This window comes from Protopterus annectens, chromosome 2.part1, assembly GCF_019279795.1.
Source record: "Protopterus annectens isolate FY-2018-M chromosome 2.part1, PAN1.0, whole genome shotgun sequence".
Classification (NCBI taxonomy): Eukaryota; Metazoa; Chordata; order Ceratodontiformes; family Protopteridae; genus Protopterus; species Protopterus annectens.
In genome coordinates, this window is record NC_056729.1 from 642,338,342 (window position 1) to 642,364,484 (window position 26,143).

The window sequence follows — 26,143 nt, forward strand, 5'->3', positions numbered from 1 at the left end:
GATCCTCCACAGGGAGAGTCACCAAGAGATGCTAAAACATGTCTCTTGTAATTTGTGTGTATACTGACCAAGTCTAAATAACTAAATGTGCCTGTAATTTTTCTTTGTGGAGCTTTTCTCCCCGGGCCTCTGCTGAAAAAGGGCCTTTTCGGCTCAGTCAGACACCCCCGGTTAACAAATGTAAAATAAAAATAAATTAATAAATGTTTGGCCTTCCGGTCTTCTTTGTGCATTCCCCCCATACCTCTGATTCCCAAATTTCTTCTGAAGACATGCAGGTTGCAGAGCAGAGTGATCCTCATTGCCTTCTTTTGGCCTTGACAGGTTTGGTTCACCTCCCTGCGGTCTCATTTAATTTGACCTCCATGGAAATTTGATCCATGCCAAGACCTTGTCTGACCTCTCAGGGCAACTTCTTCCGGATCTTCACAACTTAAATCTAACAGTATGGTTTCTCCAATTTGGATGATGGGTAGACAATCCAGGCTTTCTTCCCCAGTCCAAAAGATTATCACTTCCTCCCATAACTCTTCTACCAGGAAAATTTATAAAAGTGGAAAAGGTTTTACATTTGGGTCCAGCAGTGTCGCATCAGTCCGTTTACAGTGGCCGTTTCAGCAGTCTTGGACTTTCTGTTTTTTTTTTTTTAATTCTGGGGCCAACTTCTCTAATGTTAAAGTTCATTTGGCAGCCATTTCTAACTTTCACATTTGGAAATGCTGCATCTTTAGCTTCTTCTAGACTTTGAAAGCTTTGCTCAAGGGTATGCTCCTTACTCCGCCTACTGTCAAAGACCCTTCTCCTCCTTGGGATCTTGCGGTGGTTCTTCAAGCTCTGATCTTGCCTCCCTTTGAACCTGCTGTAGAAGGAAGGGTTGAAATTCTTGCCCTGGAAAACAGCCTTGTTAGTAGCAATTACTTCAGCCAATTGGGTTTCGGAGCTTCAGTTGTAGTCTTCCAAACCCCCCATCTTATCTTTCATGAAGACAGATTTACTTTGCGTACTATCCTTCTTTCTTACCTAAGGTTGCATCATTAAACACAATCAGTCAGTACATTAATATCCCTATGGGTTTTTTTTGAACTTTCAAAGTAAGGGTGAATATATGTTGCACCTATTAGACATTCATAGACAATTGCACTTCTACCCGGATATGACAAAAGTGTTCAGAAAGTCTGATCAGTTGTTTGTGGCTTTCTCAGACTCAAAAAAGGGAAAGCTTTTGTCAGAGATACTATTGCTCAATGGTTAAGAGATTGTTCAATGAATAAATATGAGGAAATACAATGTCCATTTTCCTAGAACAGTCAGAACCCTCTTCACAAAATTAAAGCCACATCTCAGCCCTTCTGGTCCAGAGTTTCCCTAAAAGATATTTGTGCAGCTGCTTCATGGGCGAGTTCTTACACTTTTATTTTGCATTACAAACTTGATATCATCTCCAGGAATAGGGCTGCTTTTGGCTGTGCAGTACTCCTTAATAGACTTCCATGAGGCCGCCCAGATCTATGTAGCTGGGGACCCTGTCCCACAGTTTTGATGAAGACTGAACAGACAGCATCAGATAAAAAAGTTATATACTCACCATAACATTCCATCTATGTTATCTGCTTCAGTCTTTATCAAACTTCCCTCCCTCCTTCCCACTTCCTTATATCTGAAGGACTTGATGGATAACTCTGGGAACCTCTCTTCCTGTCTTGAGCTTCTTAGCTTTTTTTTTTTTTTTTTAAGTATGTGTTTCTCTTCTTTGAAAACTGGCAGCAAACTCAGTCTGAGGTATCTGAGAGGAGCGAGGCAGTATGGTTAGAGTGGGAGGAGCTCTAGCTTGGACTCCTTAGCTTGCTGATGGCCAAGTCTGTTCCAAGGTGTGAACTGAGACCCACAGGTTTGATGAAGATTGAAGCAGACAACACAGATGGAAAGTTATGGTGAGTACATAACTTTTTTTATTTGTGGTAGTAGGGGGTTGTTGGCAAGGGAGGAAGATTACACTGGTATGTATTTTATATTCCACCAAAAACTGCTGTCATGGAGCTTAAAACATTTTAGTAGAAATACTCCGCTTTCAGCAGGGAATATTACATATAGGTGGTGACTGGAACTTGATTTGCAACAGTGAGGATGTAACTGTGGTACCTAGAAGGGAAAGTACAACAAAAGGTAGATTTCTGAAGAAATATTTGAAAATATTTGGTATGGTAATGTGAATTCAGTTGGAACTCTGAGAGAACTTGCATATTATTCCCTAAGATGCAATAATAACTGGGCTGGACGAGATAGAAATTCTGTTGGACATGGGCATTTAATTGAAAGCTTTGATACACATCCTGTAACAGTTTTTACTAGTGCATGATCAGAAATGAAGACAAATGCAGGGTAGTGAAGTAAAAATGAGACCCTGCTGGTTTCCCACCTCCATGTTAAAAAGAGAAGAGTTTGAAGAATGGGTAGTGGAAATTATTCAAGTGTTGTTAGGGATGATAGAAATTTCTTCAGAAGTTGTAGCAAGTGAGTGGGATAAAGTGAAAAAAAATAGAGTAAAAAAAGGAATTATTTAGAGGGGCTGGCAAAGGTTAAAGTATTGCAGAATAAGGGGAATCTCACAGGACAAGAAGTGGTGCAACTGCAGTGTGCTGTAGAGAAACTAAAGGAGTATCTGGATAATATGCATGAGTTTATAAAGATTGCTGTTAAGCAACTATTTTTTGATAACTCCAGAGTTTTTAAACTTTAGCGTGACTTAGGCAACAAAGAGTGGAAAGGGTTTTCACCAAAATTAGTGAGCTTATAACAATAAAAATAACCAGAGATCCTATACAGGTATTTTGGAAATGTTATGAAAATCTGTATAAAGCAAAGAAATGTGGAAGTCAAGAAAGAGCACAAATGGAAATAAAGTTAGGAGGGGAAAAAGTGATGAAGATCTGTAATGTTTTGTTTAACAGCATTTTAAAAGGAGGGGACGCGCCAACATCTTGGAAAAAGGCTGTGGTAGCTGTATTACTTAAAAGACTATAAAGACTCATCAGGCCTAGCTTCGTATAGACTCATTTCAGCTTTAAACCATGATTATAAAGTGTTATGTCTATGCAAGGTAAAAGAATGGCAAAGTGTTGCCAAATTGATAGTGTGGTTTTGTGGAGGGAGGCAAACACTTGACAACATTTATAGAGCTATGATGATACAGAGGGAAGTAAGATAAAAGAAAATAATGCTGCTGTTGGTGGCTATTGATGCAGAGAAAGGATTTGACAGAGTAAACTGGGATTTTGAGTTTGGCAGTGGAAGCTTGTGCATTTCCTGATACAATAATAAGGTTAATTAGAGGGGATATGTGAAGGATATGAGGTAAGAATTAAAATGGGAGGAGGGTTCCTCTCTGGTAAGTTATCTGAACACAGGAACCAGGCAGGGGTGTCTTCTTTCCTGTTTATTTGCTTTATATTTACAGACATTGGCAAAGAAAATAAGAGACTCAAATTCAAGGGTATACTTGGTGTGGTAATCAAGAAAAGTTGGTTTTATTTGCTGATATAATTTTGAACCTGTTAAGTCCACAAAAGGACATTGCAGTGTCGTGGAGCATTTTGAGACTGGTTCAAGTCTTTTCAGGATATAAAATCAATGAAGATAAAGCAAAGGCTGTAGCTGTAAGTTATGTAGCCACACATGGATTGGGTCAGTAACGCCCATATTTATGGGGGCACAATAAAATGGAGTATTTAGGAGTATGAACTAAAAAGTCTTTCCTTATGGTAGCTAAGGATATGTGGGAATAAACTAAAAAGATAATACACAAACTGAAAAACTGGAAGCTCTGGTTTATGGATATGGATAGTAAGATAAGAAGCAGTGAAAATGTTTTTAGTCCCTTTAGTTTTGCATTCAGAACAGGCATATTTTTATTAGTTATTGTCTACAAATTCTTAAGTTGATAAAGAGTTGAAGGACTTTATCTGGGTGAGGAAGAGGTGAAGGAAGACTTTTAATGCGATAAGTTGATTCTTTCAGTAGAACAAGGTGGTTTGGATTACCTGATTTGAAGGAATAATTTAGAGCTACACAGTTAAGGCTCATATATGTGACAGAAACAGAGCATTATGATTCAAAAGTGGAAAGGAATGATGATGAAGCAGAAGGAAATTCAAGAAATAAGGAGAGAGTTGGATTCTGGATGCAGATCCTTAAGGAGAATAACAGCCATACAGAATATTATATTCATAAAGTAGCAGAAAGTATACTAAGAACTAATCCAACACAGGAATGGAGAAAAGAGATTTTACCGATGGGAATGAATGCAAGTAGGGATACAGAGAATAAGCAAGAGGAGGCTGGAATTAACTTGGTTCCTTTGCCAGTTTTCTCAGTAATCGTAATCGGGAGCAAACAACTAGAGAGAGAAGACCAGTAGAATGGGTTGAGGTAAAGAAAACATTTTGACTGCAGGCTGAAAACTGCCTTCTTTACCAGGGATTGATAATGGACTATAGGCAAAGAGAAAAGGATAGTGGAATCCTACGTGAAAGACCTGTTCTTGTAGACATTTTTAGTTGATCTAGAACATAAGCTGCTGTTTAAAAGGGATCATTAGTAAGCCATACAAGATATTGTAGAATGACAATAAGAATCAGTATGAGGAGGTTAGAAAAGGTTGGGAAGAGATATTGAATAAGCAATTTACAAGGGAACAATGGGAGGCTATATGTATATATATGCCTCCCAAGTATCAAAAAGTCCAAAAGGTTTAGGATTTTTGCTTGGAAGTGTTTGCATTGGTATTTTATACCTTAAGCAGACTTCAAAATAATTTTTCCTCAGGTAAGTGGCAAATGTTGGAGGTGTGATGGGAAAGAAAGAGGCAACAGGGAGCATATATTTTGTGAGGGTAAGAAATTGTCAAATTTTTAAAAAAAATCCCTACAGAGTAGTGTGTCAGAAGCACTTGGTGAGCAAATGGGTGTAAGTAAGGTTCATAGGTTGGTACTAGGCTATCGGCCCTAGGGCCTATACAAGCCTAGCCATAACAATTCCCTGCCTATTTCTTCCCACACTGTTTACTTCCTGGACCCCTATCTAGCAGGGTGACTGACAGGGTGACTGACGTGATCCCTGGGGTGAACTTCATTTATCCCATCCAATCGTCAAAGTTCCTTTTGAAGAGGGCCAAAGTGGCGCTCTGCTTGACATGTACAGGTAGTCAATTCCAGAGTCTGGGGAGTCTCTGGGTCAGGAACCTATCCCTCCAGCATGTTTTGTTTATTGTGATGACAAGGTTTAGATCGCTGGAGTGTGTGGCTCTGAGGGATTGGGATTTCTTTAAGTGTAGCATGTCCAACAGCTCTGGGTTTGACATGGCCTTGTGTGTTAAGCAGAAACGCCTCTGAGCAGATGATATGCGACAGAATATAGCTGGAGTTTTTTAAGGTGGTCAGCATAGGGCATCTGCTTTAGGCCTGTGATTCTTTTAGTGAGGTATTTCTGCGGCCTTTCCAGTTGTTGCAGGTGTCTTGAGAGGTACATACCAAATGGGGCATTGTATTCTATAATGGGCCTAATGAGGGATGAGTACAGTGGGACAATGACCTCCTTTTTTTCTGGATGAAAAGCCCTTAGTGATGAGGTGTGCCACATAGAAGTATTTCCTGACTGTTGTGGCAATGTGGTTATCGAAGTTGAGACCTCTGTCCACCTGTGTCCCTAAGTCTCTTATTACACTTTCGGTGTTTAGTGTACTGCTACCTATGTGGTAATTCACCGGTACATGTTTTTTCCCAAAGGGGACAACTGTACATTTCTTGGCATTGAGCTTGAGCCCATGGCTCTGGCACCACGCATCTGTTTCTGTAAGGCCCTTTTGTAGAGTATCCACATAATTTGGAGATTCAGGGCTCCCAGTTTGCAGTCATCTGCGAACTTTGTTAGCCACAGTCCCTTAGTATTGGCCTGTACCTCAGAGAAGTAGATGCCAAACAAGAGTGGTCCCAGGACTGAACACTGAGGTACTCCACTTGTCATTTGTCTGGAGCTGGATTTGGAGTCAGCTACTTTTACAGTGTGGGTTCTGTCAGTAAGCCAGTTGGCAACCCATCGAGTGACGTAGGGATTAATGCCCAGCTTATAGGTTCATACTAGGCTATCTGCCCTAGGGCATTTATAAGCCTAGCCAGAGTTGTGTGGCTTTCACCACCCCTTAGGTTGAAGAATACTATACCCATTAGTTTGCCGTGCCTCTGTCCAGCAGTGATACAGAGATGATCCCCGGGGTAAACCTACGATCTCCCATCCACTGGTCAAGATTCCTCATGAACAGAGCCAGCAAGGTGCTCTGTCTCACATGGACCGGGATTCTGTTCCACAGCATAGGGAGTCTCTGGGTGATGAATCTGTCCCTCCAGCACGTCCTATTTATATCCGTGTTGAGGTTTAAGTCTCTTGCTCTTGTGGCTCTGGTGGATTTGGATTTTTTGAGGTGGAGCATGTCCATTAATTCCGGGTTGGACATGGCCTTGTATGTCAGGCACAGGTCACCTCTGAGCAGACTGTATGCGACTGAATAGAGTTGGAGTTTCTTCAATCAGGCAGCATATGGCATATTTTTGAGCCCCTTTATCCTTTTGGTGAGGAACTTTTGGGGTCTTTCCAATTGCTGCAGGTGTCGGGTAAGATACATTCTGAATGGGGCATTGTACTCGATCATTGGTCTGATAAGTGAAGAGTACAGGGGAACAATGACCTCCCTTGATCTGGATGTGAATCCCTTCATAATCAGGTGGGCAATGTAGAAGGTCCTCCTAACCACTTTGGCAATGTGAGTGTCAAAAGAAAGGTTACTGTCAACTTGGGTCCCCAGGTCCCTGATAACCTCTTCTGTGCTTAATGGATTGCCACCTATGTGATAACTTGGGGTTACCTTGTTTTTACCAAAGGGTATGACTATACATTTTTTGGCGTTTAGCTTAAGGCCATGGCTCTGGCACCAGTTATCCGTTTCTATGAGACCTCTCTGAAGGATATCTGTGTCTGATGGATTTTCAACTATGGCCCAGTTTGCAGTCATCTGCAAACTTTGTCAGCCACAATCCTCCTATGTTTGCCTGCACTTCTGAAAAGTAGATGCCGAACAAGAGGGGGCCCAGGACTGAGCCCTGTGGGACACCGTTTGTGACCGGCTTGGAGTCTTGACATGGCACCAGCAACTCTAACCCTGTGGGTTCTGTCCTTGAGCCAGTTTGCAACCCATCTTGTGACATATGGGTTTACATTTAAGCTGGTGAGCTTTTCTATGATACCCGAGTGGGGTATTGTGTTGAAAGCTTTTGCAAGGTCAAGGTAGGCTGTGTGAACTGCCTTACCCTCATCAATGGCCTTGGTGACTGTTTCAAAAAAGTCGACCAAGTTCAAGAGGCATGATCTGCCCTTGACAAAGCCGAATTGGGTAGGATCCAATGTCTGTAGGTCCCCTATATCTTTATTTAGGAGTTCCATTATGATCCTCTCCATAGCTTTGCAGACCAGGCTTGTTAAGCTTATGGGGCGGTAATTACCAGGGTCCGTAGAAGCACCGCCTTTGTGGAGTGGGACCACAGTTGCCGTACGCCACTCTTTGGGTACGTATCCTGTGGTAAGGCTAAGATTAAACAGCAGCCTTATGTGTGGGTTTAGTTCCTCATTGAGTTCGTGTAGCACACAGCCGGGGACACCATCCAGTCCCATTGATGCTCTGTTTTTAGCTTTAGAGAGAGCAGCTCTCATCTGGGCATTTGAGATGATTGGGAGGCTACACTCTGCTGGGATATATATTTCTCCTTTTGGGGGAGGGGGAGAAATTTTCACTGAACCTGTCTGCCAGTATGTTTGCAATGTCTGTGGGTTCAGTGATTTTTGTATCATTTTGGACTAATTCTGAGCATATCTGGGAGTTTCCACCCAGAATTCTAACATAGCTAAAGAAGGCCTTATGATTGTCTTTTGAGTCCTTGGCGATTTTTCTCTCAAAGTTGGCCTTGGATGATTTTATGAGTGATCGTAGTTTTTTACTAGTATTGATCAGAGATGTCTTCCCTTTTAGGGATTTTGCTCTATCTTGTAGTAGCTTTCTCCTCTTGTTACGTTTGTTTATGGCTGGGGTCCACCAGATCGGGAGCTTGACTTTGGTGGAAAGGGTCTTGATTTTATTTGGGATTGCTTGATCCATGCAATCCTGGAGGTGCTCGTAGAAAGCATTTGTAAGGGATTCAGCAGCGTGGGTTGTGGTTTCCAATGGCTCAGGGGCCTTGAAGGATACCACACCAGTCTTAAGAAGTGTGAAGTTGGCTTTTGAGAAGTTCTTCACTGTGGTCTTTTTTGTTGGGGGTGGGGGTGGGATGTGGATCTCCAGTGAGATTAGTTTATGGTCTAATCTCACCAATGAGGGATATACTTCCGGTGTGGAGCATTTTGTCCCCATGTTTGTGATGATCAGGTCTAGTATATTTTCACCTCTTGTGGGAATGGTGACAAGTTGTTCCATAGCATTTGAGTTTATGAACTCCAGGAACCTTTGGGCTAGGGTATTGGGGCTTGAGTAATGTTCCCAGTCTATGTTTTGGGTAGTTGAAGTCACCCAATATGATGGTGTTTGGAGAGACATTTATACTCTCCAGTGTCTTCAGGAAGGCTGTGTGGGGTTCCTGAGTTTGAGAGGGTGGCCTGTAACATGCTACAAACTGTAGATCAGTTTTGCCTATGGTTAATTGCACCTGAATGGTCTCTGATGCTTCGTGAGTTGCCTCCAGCCTGGAGGTGTGGGTATCCTTGATGAATATGGATACACCCCCTCCTTTTGTGGTACGGTCCAGGTTTTGGGGCCGGAAAGCATGATATGAGGTAAAACCTGATAGTGCCGGGGTGCTCTCAGGAGCCTTGAACCAGGTTTCAGTCACAGCACAGACATCGATGTTCTCCATACTGAGGAGGGCTTCGAGGGCGTGCATCTTGAGATTTAGACTTCTGGCATTGAGCAGCATTACCCTTAGTTTTTTTTCCATTATTGTTTTCTAGGGCGGTGGGTTTAGAATTTGAGCCTTGTCTAAAAAAGGCACTATGGGGGTGGCAAGAGCCTTTGCCAATATCCGGAAACCCAGGGGTGACGGGTGCAAGCCGTCCCTTGCGAAGCAGCGTGGCTTGTCAAGCATGTCATTCCAGGCAGACAGACATTGGATCCCCTTAGAATGACACCAGAAATTAAGCCAATTATTAAAACTGACCATTTTGTCTCTGTATTGTGGCATCATTCTTGGTGAAGGTAGGATACTGCTCAGGGTCAGGGTCATACCAGCCTGGGCTACATAATCTGAGAGCTCCTTTATGTCTCTCTTCATGTAGTCCAGGGAGGTACGTCTCAGGTCATTCACACCAGCATGGACAATGACTGAGTCATACTTGTACTTGCTGTGGAGTGACCTGAGTGCTTGTGTTATGTGGCAGATTCTAGCGCCCGACAGGCAGCTTACTGTGACCCTCTCCTTGTTCAGTCTGGTGAGTGGGACGTCAGTGTGTCTGACTATGGAGTCACCTATGACAAGTGTGTCTGGCATTGTGTTTGGCCTTAAGGGCTGTGACTGATTTGCACACTGACTTTGTGATCTATGTGTTGCTTGTGTTATGTCATGAGGTGGCAGTTGTTTGGGTGTCTGCTTTTGAGGCCTCTGCTGTTTTGGTAGATTTTTGATCAGTGCCTCCGAGTATGTCTTTGTGTGTTTATGTGTTTGATTTGTAGTTGTGATAGTTCTATGTGAGACTGGGTTTATGGTGTGTGTGGTTACCTTCTCCTCCTGTCTGGTTTTGCCAGTCCTGAGTTGAGAGAGCTCAGCCTCCAGTTTGGCTATATAGTTGCATCTCTCGCATGTATTTGTGTTTTGTGGGAGGAGGAGAGGGTTGTCTGTGTACATGAGGCAATTGTAACATTGCCTCAATATTCCCAGATTCACCAGCTGAGCAGGAGAGGACGCTAGCAACTGACCCTTTGACATGCTAGAAGAAATGAAAAAGTTTGCTGTGTAACTGAGTCAGAAAGGACCTATAGGGAAGTGGGTACTCAAGGGGGTTTTATGCTAGTAAAGTACTTTGTATAATATAGAAGTGCTTTACCTGACTAAAAAATGCTTTAGGAACAAGTGCTGAGCTTTACAGATAGAGAATAGACTGTTTAGATTACAAGTACAGGAAAAAATGAAGAGCAGACTTTACGGAGCCAGAAATAGTTTAACCGGCGCTGCCCGATGGTGCTCCAATGGCAACGCCGCGCTAAATGCAGAAAAGGCAATAAGTCAGTAGTACAGGCTAGCACACTTTAGTGGGCAGCCAAACAATTAAATTAAACAGCAAACAAACACTTTTCGACTTGAATTAGACTAATTTCGACTAAAATGTACTTTTAAGTGTAGATAATAAAAAATGCAGTAAATAACTATGAAAACAGTTAAGGCTTGCTCTAGGTAAGCAGTAGAAGGTAAAACAAATATAAAAAAACAGCAGGATACTTAATCAGGAAAGCAGTCGCTTTTTTTCAGTTCTCTGTAGCCAGGAAGACTCAACAGGACCATGTGGAGCTGTGTCTGAGCAATATGTTTATCTATGATCCCAGAGTGGGGGATGGTGTCAAAGGCCTTGGTGAGGTCCAGATAGGCTGTGTGGACCACCTTACCCTTGTCCACGGCTCTGGAGACTGATTCGAAATAGTCAGTCAGGTTCAGGAGACAAGATCGGCCCTTCACGAACCCAAACTGGGTGGGGTCCAGTGTTGTTTGAAGGTTGCCAGTGTCTTTGTTTATAAGTTCCATGGCCTTGCAGATCAGACTAGTCAGACTGATGGGGCGGTAGTTCCCGTGATCCAAGGTGGATCCCCCCTTGTGGAGTGGGCTAACTGTAGCTGTGCGCCACTCAGTGGGCACGAAGCCTGAGGTAAAGAAGCTATGATTAAACATGACACTTAGGTGAGGTGCCAGTTCATTTTGTAGTTCATGTAGTACACAGCATGGGATGTCATCTGGTCCCATGGATGCTGTATTCTTAACTTTGAAGAGTGCGTTTTTTACCTGTATATGGAAATGTTTCTTTTAAGCTGGGACAATTGGTCTGAATTGCCTAGACATAGAAAGGCGTTGTTAAGTTTAACTTTGGTGGCTGACAAAAAATGATTACTAGAAAATGGAAATCGAAGTCTAAACCAACTGTCTGTGTAAGTTATTGAATATTGTAACAAGGATAAAATAACTAGAAGAGGGATCTTTGAAGGAGCAAACTGCATACAAATGAATGTTGTGGGAACAATATATGCAGAATAATTTTCAGGATGAAGAGAGAATTTTTAAGCGTACACAGGAATTGAGCAGTAAATTTATGTAATGCTGGATTGACGATAGTTATAAAAAGAACATATGTCATAAATAATGGATGTGTAACTGGAAACATAGATATGGTTTGTTTTATTTTATATTAATGTATGTTTATCTATGTCTTAAGCGATTTAAATTCTCTGTATTAACTTATGTACTAGTCTCGGCCACCACTGACGAGTCTTCAAACCACCTTACATACTCCATTAACAAACTTTTTAGATGAATTAAATAAATAGAATACCCACTGAGCTGATTATAATTAGAGAAGGGAAGTGCTGGGGCATGACCCCTTCTATGGGTGGTGGGATTTGCTTCTCACAGGAAAAACATATTCATTTTTGCTTTGTTCTAACTACTGGTGTTTTTTTGTTCTACCAGTTTTTTCTTTTAACTGGGCACTATAGACTGAAAAATACAGCATAATCTGGTTGTCACTTTTTACTCTTTTCTATAATGTCACTGTTGCACTGGATAAAATAAATATAAGGATATCTGCATTTTTTTCATTTTTGTCTTTATTATTCACCTAAGTGAGCTGTTTCAGTGAGTCCTTTCTAGCCTTGACACAGAAAAGTGAAATAGACCGTGCAAAGGCAATACAAAATATTTTATTATAGTACAAGAGGCAACAATAATCAGTTGTGTGAACTACTAATCATAACGGTAAAAGATGCATATTAAATTGTAGGTATAAAATTTAAAACATGGTGGTCAAACATTTTTATATTAAAAAAAAAAAAACTGGTTTGTAATTCTGGATCAGGTAAATGCAAAAACATAGTCTCCACTGGACTTAAATTTATGTTTCTAGTAGTTAAATGTTAAGTGTGTCTGAGATGCAAAAGTTAAATGATCTTGTGGATTTCACAAAGGTATGGAAAACTGCCAGTTGTATATACTAACATGCATGTTTACACACACAGCTAGAGGGTTCAGAGACTGGGAGAAGTTGAGAGCTGTGTGTGAAATAGGTACAGATAGCATTGGTAGAGAAGGAGGATTTCATTTTAAGGGGAGAATGAGACTGTGCATGGGAAACCATTTAATGATAGGAGGAGCTCCGTGAGAAAGTTGGGAGCAGTTGTGTTAAGTTTAAAAGACAGATTACATACTGACACCAGTAAGGTTTGTTGTTATTACCGTTACCCTGTAGCAATTGTAATCTGTATTGTTTTCAGATGGCATTGTTTTGTCATTTTAACTTTTTTTTTTTTTTTTAACACATTTATTGAATTATCACTTGTGACATAGGCACATTTACATTTATATAAAAGTAATCAAACTGTATTAACAAGTTAAAATTAGCAAACAATGCTTCTCATATATTGCTATATATCATGTAACCTAAACAACGTTACATAAATTATTCAATTCCTGCCCTCCCGTTTTTTAAACAAGAAACCTCTTTAAACCCTCACTAACGACATAAGCAGTCCTACAGTTATATAAATGAAAACAAACCACACCAACACAATCTGGAGGAATAAGATTTAAAAGAAGGCAGGACTTAAATGAGCTATGTAATGTTTAACTGAACATGATTGGGTAAATTGTAAGTGATGTATAATGTTTGGCATTCGAACTTGTTGAACTTGTAATGTTCACTGTTAACTGTCAACACAAGAACATAAAACATTGTAGCATTAAACTGCTGGACATACAGTGATGGCCGAAATCCCCGTGCGTACACTGTATTAGAAAGTATGTTTTCTAATTTTTTTTTTTTGTCTGTCTCTAGTGGATGATCTAAGCTGATAAAGGTGGAATTTGGTAATGCAAAACACCAAAAAAACATAATTTCTTATTTTTTCTCAATTTCTCTTATAGGTTATGGGTATGGCAACTCTTGCAGCGTGTTACAATAATCCTCATGTCTTCTCTGATGTTGTCAAGATCCGCAAGGGTCAAGCTGTGACTCTCATGATGGGTGCCACAAACATGGAAGCTGTAAAAAATATTATGCATCAGTACTGTAAGGAGGTTAGTGTGGATATGTATGTCTGGACCTACACCACTGTTGATAGACTCAAGTTTTCCTATTAATTATAGTGTAAATGTAAAGGTTTGCAGTGTTATCACTAGGACCGTGTTTGTAGTTCTAAGGGGGGGTGGCATATGGCTATGTTAATGTTGTACATGTCTAAGTATCCTTTATTGAAAAAGAATAGAAAGTTTGGGTAGGGGTGGGGTGGCTGTATTCCCAGTAAATGGCCTCTCACTTTGTTCTTGAGATTTGATTTTGCTGTGAAAAACAGAAAAGATGGCTGTCATAATGGGGGCCCCATTTTAACAGCTGTATGCTGTGGGCATGTCACTGCATGCTTCACTGTTCTTGTGGTTAATTTGCAACAGCCGTATGTCTCTGCAGCTAAATTTCACTTTAGCCATGTGTCTCCAGTCAAATTTGCATTTCTCTTTTCTCAGTTATAGACTCTTTCACAGGGATCTCTGCCTAGCCATTCGAGCCATAAAAGATTTAGCCTTCCTTGAAGTTCTTTTTCTTCACAAAGCAAATGGTTCCTCAGGTGTAAAGTTAAAGGAACTAAACTTTCATCAACAGGATAAATAAATTATGGTGTGATGGATTTTTATCCCTACATATACCCCACCTCTGAAACAAAGTCCATCACATGTCAAGCAGAGTAGCACCTTTGCCATATTTAAGGTAAACCTAGATAATTAGATGGGCAGAGTCAAATTCTTCCTGGTCTATCTTGTATTGCTCTCCTTGAGACTGGATGGAACCTTTGAAAATGGGTTTTTGGTAGGTTTGTAATGCTCTCCAGACTGACTGCCTAGTAATTAGCTATGAAACGTCTTCCCGCCTAACAATTAGCTATGAAACGTCTTCCTAGAATGGGCCTTTCACATTGGGTATTAATTCACCAGGGCAAAAATGTAACCGTAATTATGTGAGATTCTTGGTATTCATTGCCTTATCTCCGCCAAAGAGAGTGTTTTGTTAGAGAACTTTTTAATCACTGAACCGTATTAGTGGGATGATCTCATATGTTCTATATTCACATATGGCTACATAACACCAAACTAGTCCGTGGGTCAAGCCTTTTTCAGCTAATTCATGGTTGCTTCTGTTGAAGACAGAGTCCGAGGTGTGGGCAGAAGTTTGTCAAATTTTCAGGCAAAACCTCTATAGGAGCCTTGGAAAGAAAGTCCAGACTTTTCAGTTTTAAGCAACAGAGGCGCAAAAGCTGCAAAATTCATCAAAAATATTGGTATGGTTAGCAGGCCAAGTCCTATGAACTAGTAGCAAATACTGTTCCAATTAATATGAACCTACTGGAACACAGGCTTTCAAAACCAGTAAGAAGGATAGGAACACATTGAAATAATACAGTTTAATATAACAGATGCCACTGCTACTGAAAAGCATAAAATGAATATTAAAACAATATTTTTTGGCAGAGAGGTAAGCCCCTCCTTCATCCCAGTACTCCCTTAAACATTTATAATAACTGTAGGGGAAGGGCAAAGAGCACTTCCAGCGAAAATTGTTTCCCCTTCTTGTCTATAGCATTGGGCTCCATAAACAGTAGAACTGAACTGTAGACATAGTCCATATAAGTGACACTAGTAATTTCTAGATCCCCTAATACTCAAGTCCTGTAAACTTGAGTAAAATGAGGGAGTATGTATATCAAATTGTTTCCAGTAAAACCACTTAAAATGGAAATAAACTGTAAATTATAATTCAGTGCATCTTCTCCAACAGTGATGTTCAGCTGTTGCACCTGCAGCAAAACCACATAGTTCATTCTGGCTCTTGCTCGTCTTTTATAAGAAGCTTTTAACTTGTTGGCAGCAATGTAACTAAGTATTGCAGCAGCTGGGCCCCAGAGATTACCTTTTAAATGTTATTGAGAAGGATAACCCAGGACGAAAGTATGCCATGTTAATTAACTGAAATAATATGTGCTTCCTTTAGAGATGATAAAGCATGTAAATGTAAATATGTAGGGAAGTATTTGAAGTAGTGGAAAGGTTCCATCCCCCTTTTCTTGATAGCATGGTCTATCTTTTAAAAGTATATTATACTAGGTTAGACTTACCAGGTTAGGTTTTGACATCGCAGCTGTAGAATTCCAGCTCTCAGAAATACCTGTTAAAACAAGAAGTATTCCAGCTATCAGCCAAACCTGTTCAAACAAGAATTACCCAGACTGCAGAATGAGTATGTTAGAAACCTGCAATGGTGAATGAGCCATCCCTCTAGTTATGATCCCTTAGAAACATGTAAAAATAAGATCTCTCCATTTTAGAGCTTTAAACTAAGCAGCATTATTTAGTAGCTGTCAGATTCCCAGAGCAGATATTGTACTTGACCCATTAGGGCAGTCAGGATGTGCTTCTTTCTTGACTTTACTTGTGGATATTTGCAGGTGCCTTTAGATGCACATTAAAAGCTTCAAATTATATTTAGAGCTTTATTTGGTGCATACCACATCTGTAGAGTGCCATTTGTCCTCTTATGGGGCACCTGCCACCTTTCAGGTGATTCGCTTCTGAAAGGAATTTTTAAGATGTGGTCTGAATGAATGACAATGTTTGCATTAATGAAGTATCAGAACATATGAAGTGCCTTAATATTTCAAATGTTGATATACCTGGGGATGACACTGAATGTGGGTAATGTTAGTTTGTGGTTTCTGAAGGGACAGGATTTCAGTGAGGAATTAAGTTTTTATCCTGTCAGGCAAACGTACAGCAGGTAGTTAGTAGTTTAGCATCTACACAAAGAAAGACATCAGACCATTCAGTCTGATTAATTACTTCCAGAGTTATTCCTCATTTTGCTGAATTAATAAACACAGTCACAAAAGTACTGAACGGGAAGAGAAACAATTAAAATGAAGATGGGAATGCCAATAAATGTGAAGATGGGAATGCCAACTAATGTTAAGAAGGCAGAATGTTTGTTGTGTCATTCACCAGCTGTCCACCACTAGTAGTTTAATAAACCCTTTAGGTTATGTGCTGATGTACATTAGGGGAAGTGTTGTACTAACATGAGAATTTCTAAATGGGGGTCAGCACTGTAATCAGCATTAGGCGTAAAGAACGTGCTCATTAATTGCAAAGGAAGTATTAAAGAAATAGTAATGCTGTGCTGTTACCTCTGGATGCAAACCTTTACTGTATTTATAAGCTGCAGTCTATTAAAATGTCAAGATTTGCAGTTCTTACAGGTGTTTTGCCCTAAAGTTATACAACATTGCAGTGAAGTACATCTCAGAATGAGCTAATAAAATGGCAGGTGTTCCCTCTCAGCTCCCCTACATGGAGGGAGAAAAAAAGAAATGCCGGTCTGTGTTTTGATACAAAGACATTAAATTAAAAGCTGAATGTTAAAAGGACTATAGATTACATAAGTGTTTATTTCTTTGTATGTTTGTATGTTTATATTTCACAGTATGAGCAGATCTCCATTCTTTACAAAGAAAAAGCTGTAGTTTATACAGACTTGAGGCAGTAATCCTGAAAGTCACGGGCAACACATAATTGCAAAGTTTGTGCCCCAATCGACTGCCTTTTTTGCTTGATGAATACAGCATTGAAAATTAGTTTTTATTTTGCTTTGTAATGATGTAGGATGTAAAGTTTTACTCCCCACCCAGTTTAATTTAGTTTACAAATAGAAAGGAAAATAATGGCTAATGTCGTGGCGTTTATGTAAGGTACTTTCGTTTCTTATTTTTTAATGGCTTTTGTCTAAAATTGCTATATCAGTAAGCCATCATATTTCAATATTTGACACACTGGGTAGAAATTAAATGGTGCAGTGTTTTCTCAGATCGGGCAGAACTGCAAACGGACTATGATGTATCTGGTTGCATCCCATCCCAGTCTGTAGTAACCAGTATTTTGCAGTCTGGGCAGGCGTTCCCTCTCAGCTCCCCTACATGGAGGGAGAAGAAGAGCAAGTCAGTCAGTGTTTTGATACAAAGACATTAAATTAAAAGCAGAATTTAAGTGCTGCTGGTGGGAGCAAAAGGGAGAGCTGAACCTCATTCTAGTTGCTGCATCTGTCCAAGACCATTTTTGTATTCACTTTCAGTAAATAAACATTTAAATGTCAGCACTGCTGTTACTTCTGGAATTAACCTTTTGACAGGGCATGATCACTCATCTCCGTCTGAAGTCCTTTGAGACTATCATCTTGCAGGTTTTACAGCTAATATCTAGCAATTGTTTTCTGAGGATGTCTCATTGGTTGTAAATGCAACTAACGGACTGTCTACTAGAAGATCATATTTCCTTGAACAATCTGTTTGCATTTTGGTGCCATGTAAAAGATTTGGATAATTATTTCATGCTTTGGATCTCAGCTTTTACTGTATTTACTTTATTTTTGTCCTGTCCTATTCGTCAAACATCATTTGTCCATTGTTTTGACTTCCTTACCCATGCATCATTCTATAGCATTATATTTTACAACAGTTTCTCAGAAGCACCTTAGGCTTCCTAAGAGAAACACTTCCCAGGTTAGGATTTGAATTTTACCATTTTAAATCTGATGACCTAATTGCAAGGATCATCCTTGATGGGTTAATTTTTTAGGTTCATCCTGTCCACCAGTCATCATTCACCATCCTTTTTCACACATTCTTGCCTTCAGAAACAGACTGGCATCTGGAAATGTTCATTGATGATGTAGATAGTGATATCAGGCACTGACTATGTACACTTGCTTGCTCTCCACGTCTTTTTTTTTTTTTTGCCACTTGCACAGTTCTAAACCTGACCTTTATTCTCAGTGGTAAGCCTGTTTGTGCATTACCTTGCCTTTTTTATTTTGAGTTTTTGGTGATTTTTGTGTTTTTAAACTTCATCTGAATCTTGCAGTGGGTGTCGGAAGACATCTCATATAACTAAAGAGGGGAAAGTCCATTGTACTGCACATTAATAACAGTGGAGTTCATCTCTGGGGACTTGGTTTGGGGCAGAGGTTTGTGCCTAGCCCTTTCAGGGGTAACTCTGTATTCTTTGCAGCTTTCCAGTCCTTGCAGGAACTAGGACTGCCATCAGTTAGTAGGAACATGTTCTTTTCTAGTTTATAATTTTTCAGTGGTGCACAGGAGACCTAGGAGAGGCTCTTCCCCGACTCCCATCCTTCAGAGTGCATCCTTGGATGCTTACAGAAGCTATACCCTGGATGATTGGTTCAGCCTGATATTACCAAATGGCTGAGTCCACCCAGTTGATTGATGATACCTGGGACAAAGCCTTCTCCAGAGACTTCTCTTCTAGGCCCAGCAGGGTTGATTGCTTTTTTGTTGGTGAGGAGCCTCTGGCTGTGGCACAGGCATAGTACATAAGACATGTACATCTGATACTTGGGAGGTTGAGTGGCAGGTGTAGGACTTCTTCCTTAGAGATTTTGGTATGGTACAAATACCTGGTGTGGTAAACCCTCTCCCCTCTCCTCTCCTGTAGGCCTTTGTCTGCCCCATGCCTAGTATTTACTTATTGGTGGAGACTTATTTGAGTCCTTGTTCAGGGTTGCTGGAGAGTTTAGGGGTCCCAACTGCCTGTGCTAACCTGGGGACTCTCACTAAAGTCAGTGTTGTTGAGACAGTTGAGCTTTTTTTGAGTTTCCTGTTTTTTTCTAGATCCTGTTTAGATTGTGTGTCTGTTTTGGTGGTGGAGGGGAGGAGGAGGAGTCCTTTTAGTTTCTGAAGAACTTGTTTTTTAATCTTCCAGTGCCTGTCGGCCAGCACCTCTCTTGCATCTAATTAGGCTCATGCATTCCTTCTTCCTTGGTAGGGCAGGACTTAGCTGTAAGAGATTGCCATCCACAGAGCCATTGTTTTCTAGTACCCTAACTCCCCACCTCTGATGCCTGGCATGCTCGCTTGTTGACATAGGAGCTGTGCAGTGCCTCCTATCTGCATATGAGCACTTCTGTCTATACTGTGTTGGAGTACTGCTGTTTTTGCACAGTTTGGCAGCTGCCATCTTACAGTCCCCATGCTTATGTTGACTTTTCACTTGTCCTGCATAATCAGGAGTTGTATAAAGCATGCAAGATCATCCCCCTTCCCCTAGGAAGGTAGAGTTGATTTAAGCAACTTAATACATTTCCCCCACACAGAGCTTCTGCAACACCTAAGCTGCTAACTGAACCCTTGTCATCTGAGTTGTAGCCAGGGCTCCGTCCTTGTTCATTACAGAGCTCGCCACAGTTTCTTAAGGCTTTCATTGATCTGCATCCCCTCCTTGGGTCTTTTCTGGGATAGGGAGCCATCAGACAAACTCCTTTTGGAACATACCTTTAAGGATGTTGTCATAGAAGCCTGAAGGCAATCTCAGTCTATTACTGAATCACCTGAAAAGGTTAGTTGAGTAACTTGTCATCTAGTCATTCAAAGACCAATTGTTATATGGTCTCAGTGGCACCAGAACTCACATTATGTTTTTTCTTCCCACGTAACAGAGAGTCTAGATATTGAGAATTGTAGCAAAAATGTACATTTCTTTAATGCATTGGGGCTAAGGGCTATACAGTGTACCTGTTCTGTCCAGTATTGTTAACACTGGTAAAGCTCAAGCTCAAGGACCTCCCAGAATCTTAGCATCTATGTTGAAGGAAGAACTCTTCTGTAACCTGTTCACAGCTGTTACAAAAGGCTGTCTGGTATTCTGTCTTCTGGATTTTGTTAGGTGCACTGGCTAAGACTAAGACTCTGGTATATGCCTGCACAAAGCAGCACTTACTTGGGAACTGGCTTAGCTGATGCATTTTGATTTGTCCCTTTAAGGGAAAAGTGGTGTCTGCAAAGCCTTACAAGCTGCAGTTGACAGTCGTCTTGAGAGGAAGTAGATTCCCCTCTCCGCTGAGAAGATGGAAGTTTTCTCTTCTTCTAGCCCAACATACTTCCAAGAATACACAGGCTCAGTTATCCTAGGCAGAAGGTCAGTCATCCTCTGATAGCCTCCTCCTCTTTGATGGCTGAACCCCCCCCCCCCCAAGATAAATTTCTGCAGGTTTTCTTGCTGAGGCCTAGACAGTGGTCTGGCCTCATCATGGGGGTGGCTGTCTTGGTTTCCTCTGTAAGGAAACCAACACAAACCCACCAGACCACAACTCTGCTTAGTGACCAAAACAAACTTTAACAAAAAATAAAAAGTAATAATATAAACACTGCAGTTTAAGCGCTTTCGACCCTACTACATCTGGATGTCATCAGAACCGCAAGGGTCAAAGGATACAATTAATTTAAATATCATCCTATCCACACTTCCAGAACAGTACAAAAACAGCCTTAAAGCTATACCTTCATTAAAACAGTAAACATATTCATTTCCACAAATCACAGTGTTCATAATCATGAACAGTAAATTCTGAAGGTTATCCATGCATTCCAGCAAACGTAAACATTGAATGCATGTCTTTTTAATTAGCTGGAAATGGAAATGGTATCAAGACCTGGTGGACTTGTTGCACCTGCTGTTAGCTACCATATCATTTCCTTGTGTAGCAGCTTATTCTTCCAGACACCCCATAGATCATGTAGTTTACTTTTTCTAAAAATTAGGAAAAAATAAAAATTAACGTTTCCCCAACAACAACCAAGAAATACGAAAAAGGAAAACGTTGTTATGGCCAGGATTCCAAAGAACATACTCAGGCAGTCGAAAAAATATAAAAATTTAATCCAGCAGATAAACCAAATGATCGCAAACTAACATACACCAAAAACTTTAAAAACACTAAATACTCTGTGTGCTACGGATTAAGCGCTTTCATTCTCTCCCATTGTGGACTTCATCAGAATACGTAGCACATCAAACTAATCGTTTAAATATCACTTTTTTGGCGCCAATGGGCAAATTCATTTACTCCGCACATTTAAAGCTGTATACTACCTATATAATATTATGTACAGTTGCATAACTTTACTAATGCATTAATATTAATATATCATCACAAACATTACGTACATACTTATGCATAGTGACAATATTAAACAATTATTTATATGAAAATTGTGAGTATAAAACTGGCATAAACTAAATAAATGTTCATATTCTGTGACCTCATGCCCTAGCTACTAAAATGGGCTTAACAGGAATGTTATCATTTAGATCTGGGGGGGGGGTTTGTAGCATCAAGCAACAGTTGCCACTTTACTTCTTTCAGTCCCAATATAGCCTTTGTTACCACCTCTAGGATTTGTCCTAACCTATTCTAAAATACCAAACTTAAAGTTATGGCTATTCCCCCACTTCTCAACATGCCTATATAAGGCATTATTTTTATCCTTTTTCCTAATCCTATACAGATGGTCATAGATTCTGTTCTTAAGACATCTGTCAGTTTTTCCCATGTAGTATCCGGAACATACTGTGCATTTGGCTAAATATATTACATGTTTAGTATTACAATTCCCTGTTTTAAATGTAACCATAGTTTTATTGACATCTCCCAAAACTACCTTATCTTCTAATATAGCATGGCATTGCCCACATGCCCCACACTTCTTGGTATGACCATTTTTCCTATTCATCCTAATGATATCCCCACATCACATTTTTCTAGGCTACTCTTTAAATTCCACCCAGTCTTATAAGCAAAAACTGGTGCCTCACCCACAACTTGAGTAATATTCTCATCTGACGTTAATATATTCCAGTTGTGCATAATAACTTTTTTAACTTGATTTATAAAAGGACTGAACTCTAAAATACAAGCATGGTTGAAATGCATTTCAATACCAGCGGATGCATAAATAGGAGGTGGATTTTGTACCAACCCCGTACCTAATAAAGGTTTATATTTACCGCCCCATTCACTTATGATGCATCTAGTTGTTGTTGTGTCTTTCGGCTTATCCCGGTTAGGGGTCACCACAGCGGAACTCCGGTCCGCTAATGTTTGGTAGTGGATTTTTACTTGCCGAGTTACCAGCCCTGACGCATAACCTTCAACAAAGGCACGCCCATTCACGTGTGCCTCCACACAGAAGACGCTGTAGCTGAGAATCGAACGGGACAACGTCTTGCTGTGAGGCGACAACGCTACCGCAGCACCACTAACGGGGTTTATGACACACATCTAGTAATGTCGTTAATTAATCCTTTAGGGTAACCCCGTTCACTAAACATACATCCTATAAAGTTAATCTCCCGCACCATATATTCGTATTGTGAAGTCATTCTGGCAGTTCTAATATACTGCCATAGTATATTTTTCACTTGACTTCTTGGATGATTACTTGAATATTCTAAGGAGGCATTACTAAAGGTATCCTTCCTATGAATACATGACTCAAACCCAGTAGGTGTGTGGCTAACAAGAGTATACAGATAAGCTATACCTTCAGTATTGTACTTAAATGTAAATTTTAAATATGTACTTGTGTTATTCAAATACTCAATAAATTGCTTAAATTTATCCAAAGAGTCGTCCCATAGAATGAATATATCATCCAAAAAATGAGTGTAGTATCTAATACTACCAAAAAAACTCTGCTCTTGAACACATATTTATCTTTCCAATCAAGCATGACCAGGTTGGCAAAGATGGGGGTGCAAGCAGCTCCCATTGCTTACCCCTCTGGTCTGCCTGCATTGTTTTCCTTCATAGAAGTTATAATTGTGTCCCAAAACAATAGACATACATTCCAGTATGAGGCTAACACTATCCCACTCCATACCAGCATATTTCTGATGCTGTTACAAAAGGCATCCAAAAGTAAAAGACTCCTGAGATTTTTTGAGTAGATTAACATCTAATTTATGGAAAAGGGAACTTATATACATCACTATTGATGTGATTGACCTTTTTTTCCTGTATCCCGAAGTAAGAAGACTTGGATGCCTTTTGTAATTGATTGCTTGATTGGGAAGATAAATGTGTTCAAGAGCGAGTTTTTTGGTAGTATTATTGAGTATTTGAATAACACAAGTACATATTTAAAATTTACATTTAAATACAATATTGAAGGTATAACTTATTTGGATACTCTTGTTAGCCACACACCTACTGGGTTCAAGTCATGTATTCATAGGAAGGATACCTTTAGTAATGCCTACTTAGAATATTCAAGTAATCATCCAAGAAGTCAAGTGAAAAATATACTAAAAGGGCAGTGTATTAGAGCTGCCAGAATGACTTCACAATACGAAGATATGGTGCGGGAGATTAACTTTATAGGATGTATGTTTAGTGAATGGGGTTACCCTAAAGGATTAATTAATGATATTACTAGATGTGTCATAAGTGAATGGGGCGGTATATATAAACCTTTATTAGGTACGGGGCTGGTATAGAATCCGCCTCCTATTTATACATCCGCTGGTATCAAAATGCATTTCAACCGTGCTTGTATTTTAGAGTACAGTCCTTTTGTAAATCAAGTTTAAAAAGTTATTATGCACAACTGGAATATATTAACGGTGGATGAGAATATTACACAAGTCGTGGGTGAGGCACCAGTTTTTGTTTTATAAGACTGGGCGGAATTTAAAGAGTAGCCTAGAAAAATGTGGGGATTTCACTAGGATGAATAGTAAAAATGGTCATACCAAGAAGTGTGGGGCATGTGGGTAATGCCACGCTATGTTAGAAGATGATAGGGTAGTTTTGGGAGATATCAATAAAACTATGGTTACATTTAAAACCGGGAATTGTAATACTAAACTTGTAATATATTTAGCCAAATGCACTGTATGTTCCGGATACTACGTGGGAAAACTGACAGATGTCTTAAGAACAGAATCTATGACCATCTATATAGGATTAGGAAAAAGGATAAAAATAATGCCTTATATAGGCATGTTGAGAAGTGGGGGAATAGCCATAACTTTAAATTTGGTATTTTAGAACAGGTTAGGACAAATCCTAGAGGTGGTAACAAAGGCTATATTGGGACAGAAGGAAGTAAAGTGGCAATTGTTGCTTTATGCTACAACCCCCGCCCCCCCAGGTCTAAATGATAACATTCCTGTTAAGCCCATTTTAGTAACTAGGGCATGAGGTCACAGAATATGAACATTTAGTTATTTAATGTCAGTTTTATACTCACAATTTTCATATAAATAATTGTTTAATATTGTCACTATGCATAAGTGTGTACGTAATGTTTGTGATGATATATTAATGCATTAGTAAAGTTATGCAGCTGTACATATTATATAGGTAGTATACAGCTTTAAATGTGTGGAGTAAATGAATTAGCCCATTGACGCCAAAAAAGTGATATTTAAACAATTAGTTTAATTTGCTACATATTCTGATGAAGTCCACAATGGGAGTGGATGAAAGCGCTTAATCCGTAGCACACTGAGTATTTAGTGTTTTTAAAGTTTTTGGTGTATGTTAGTTTGCGATCGTTTGGTTTATCTGCTGGATTAAACTTTTATATTTTTTTTCGATTGCCTGAGTACGTTCTTTGGAATCCTGGCCATTGTAACGTTTTCCTTTTTCATATTTCTTGTTTTTTCTAAAATTAAAAACTTAAATTTACTAAAATTGCAATATTTTCAACTGTACTGATTTACCTATTGGCCATGTTCGTCATAATTTGTTCATTAAAAGTTTTACTTTTATTCTGTCAGGGAGAGTAGGCATGACACTTTAATAGATTTGAAAAATTTTGTTAGAATACTGAACTTGCAGGTGCTGTTTTGTGGAAACAGACAGATACTCTTGTGAGGCAGTATTTCAATGCAAAAGTACTTTACCCCCCACTCCCAGCCCATCCCATATTAAATCCTTTTGAGAGGATATGTGAGAAGAACATTAAGACCCTAATTGGGACAAAAGAATAGAAAAACGTTATGCAGTATTTCTGGAGTAGAGAGATCCATTTTGGAAGATTTTGCATCCACCAAAGATGGACACAGTTGACTACATGGGCAGAATGGCATTATTGGTGGACACTAATAAGTACCCAATAAGTTCCATTAATGAAATAACAACAGCGTCCAACAAGATTAATTTTTATTTGGATGAAATGACAGTGTATGAATTATTACCTCTTGATGTTCATTTTTTGAAGGTGGAGAGTCTGGTAATACCCAAGATTTTGGGGAATCTGAAGAGCCATTCTGACTTGTATAATCCACTGTTACGACCGATTGTGGGGCTCTATCACAGAGCATATAGCCAAATATATTGATAGAAATTTTTTTTGTAGTGATAGGCACATTTTAACAGATTCTCGTGATTTTATTAATAACTTAAAAGCAATATCAAAATACATGATGAATACCTTTTTAGTTGTATTAAATGTTAAGTTTTTTTCTGTTATACCTTGTAAAATTGGTTTTATGTATTTATTTATAGATAAATAAGGATTTTCTGTTGTACCTCATGAAATTAGTTTAATGTGATTTAATGAAATTATTACACATTATGATGCGCTGACTGATGTACAGATTAGATTGTTGTATAAATTCACGGAAATAATTCTTGCTAACAATCTCATCTTCTTTTTTGGGGAAATAATTTAAACAAGTATACAAGGATTGCTGTGGGAGCAGCTTGTGCCCCTGTTTTCACTAAAGTGATACTATGTTGGTGGTAAAAGGAAATGGTATTTAAAATAGAACAGTTTATATTCTGTGAGAGGTATTTTCAGTGTTTGGATGATGTGCTTATGATAAGGAAGGGTGATTCATCACAATTAAATGAGTTTGTTGTGGAGTTAGGACCACTAATTTTTTAAGATTTACAAGTACTATTAACCCCAGTGAGATTCAGTATCTTGATCTGAAGTATCACCAAAGGGGACAGTAAC

General features: G+C 39.5%; 1 protein-coding gene across 2 annotated transcripts in view; it reads left to right on the plus strand.

Moving 5' to 3' along the window:
• The window catches only part of FDFT1 (farnesyl-diphosphate farnesyltransferase 1), a 387,885-nt gene that overhangs the window by 245,709 nt on the left and 116,033 nt on the right, over positions 1–26,143 (plus strand). For both annotated transcript variants that reach the window (XM_044062382.1, XM_044062381.1), the window contains exon 8: positions 13,209–13,361. In XM_044062382.1, the coding sequence (XP_043918317.1) occupies positions 13,209–13,361 (153 nt within the window). The remainder of the gene's footprint in view (positions 1–13,208; positions 13,362–26,143) is intronic.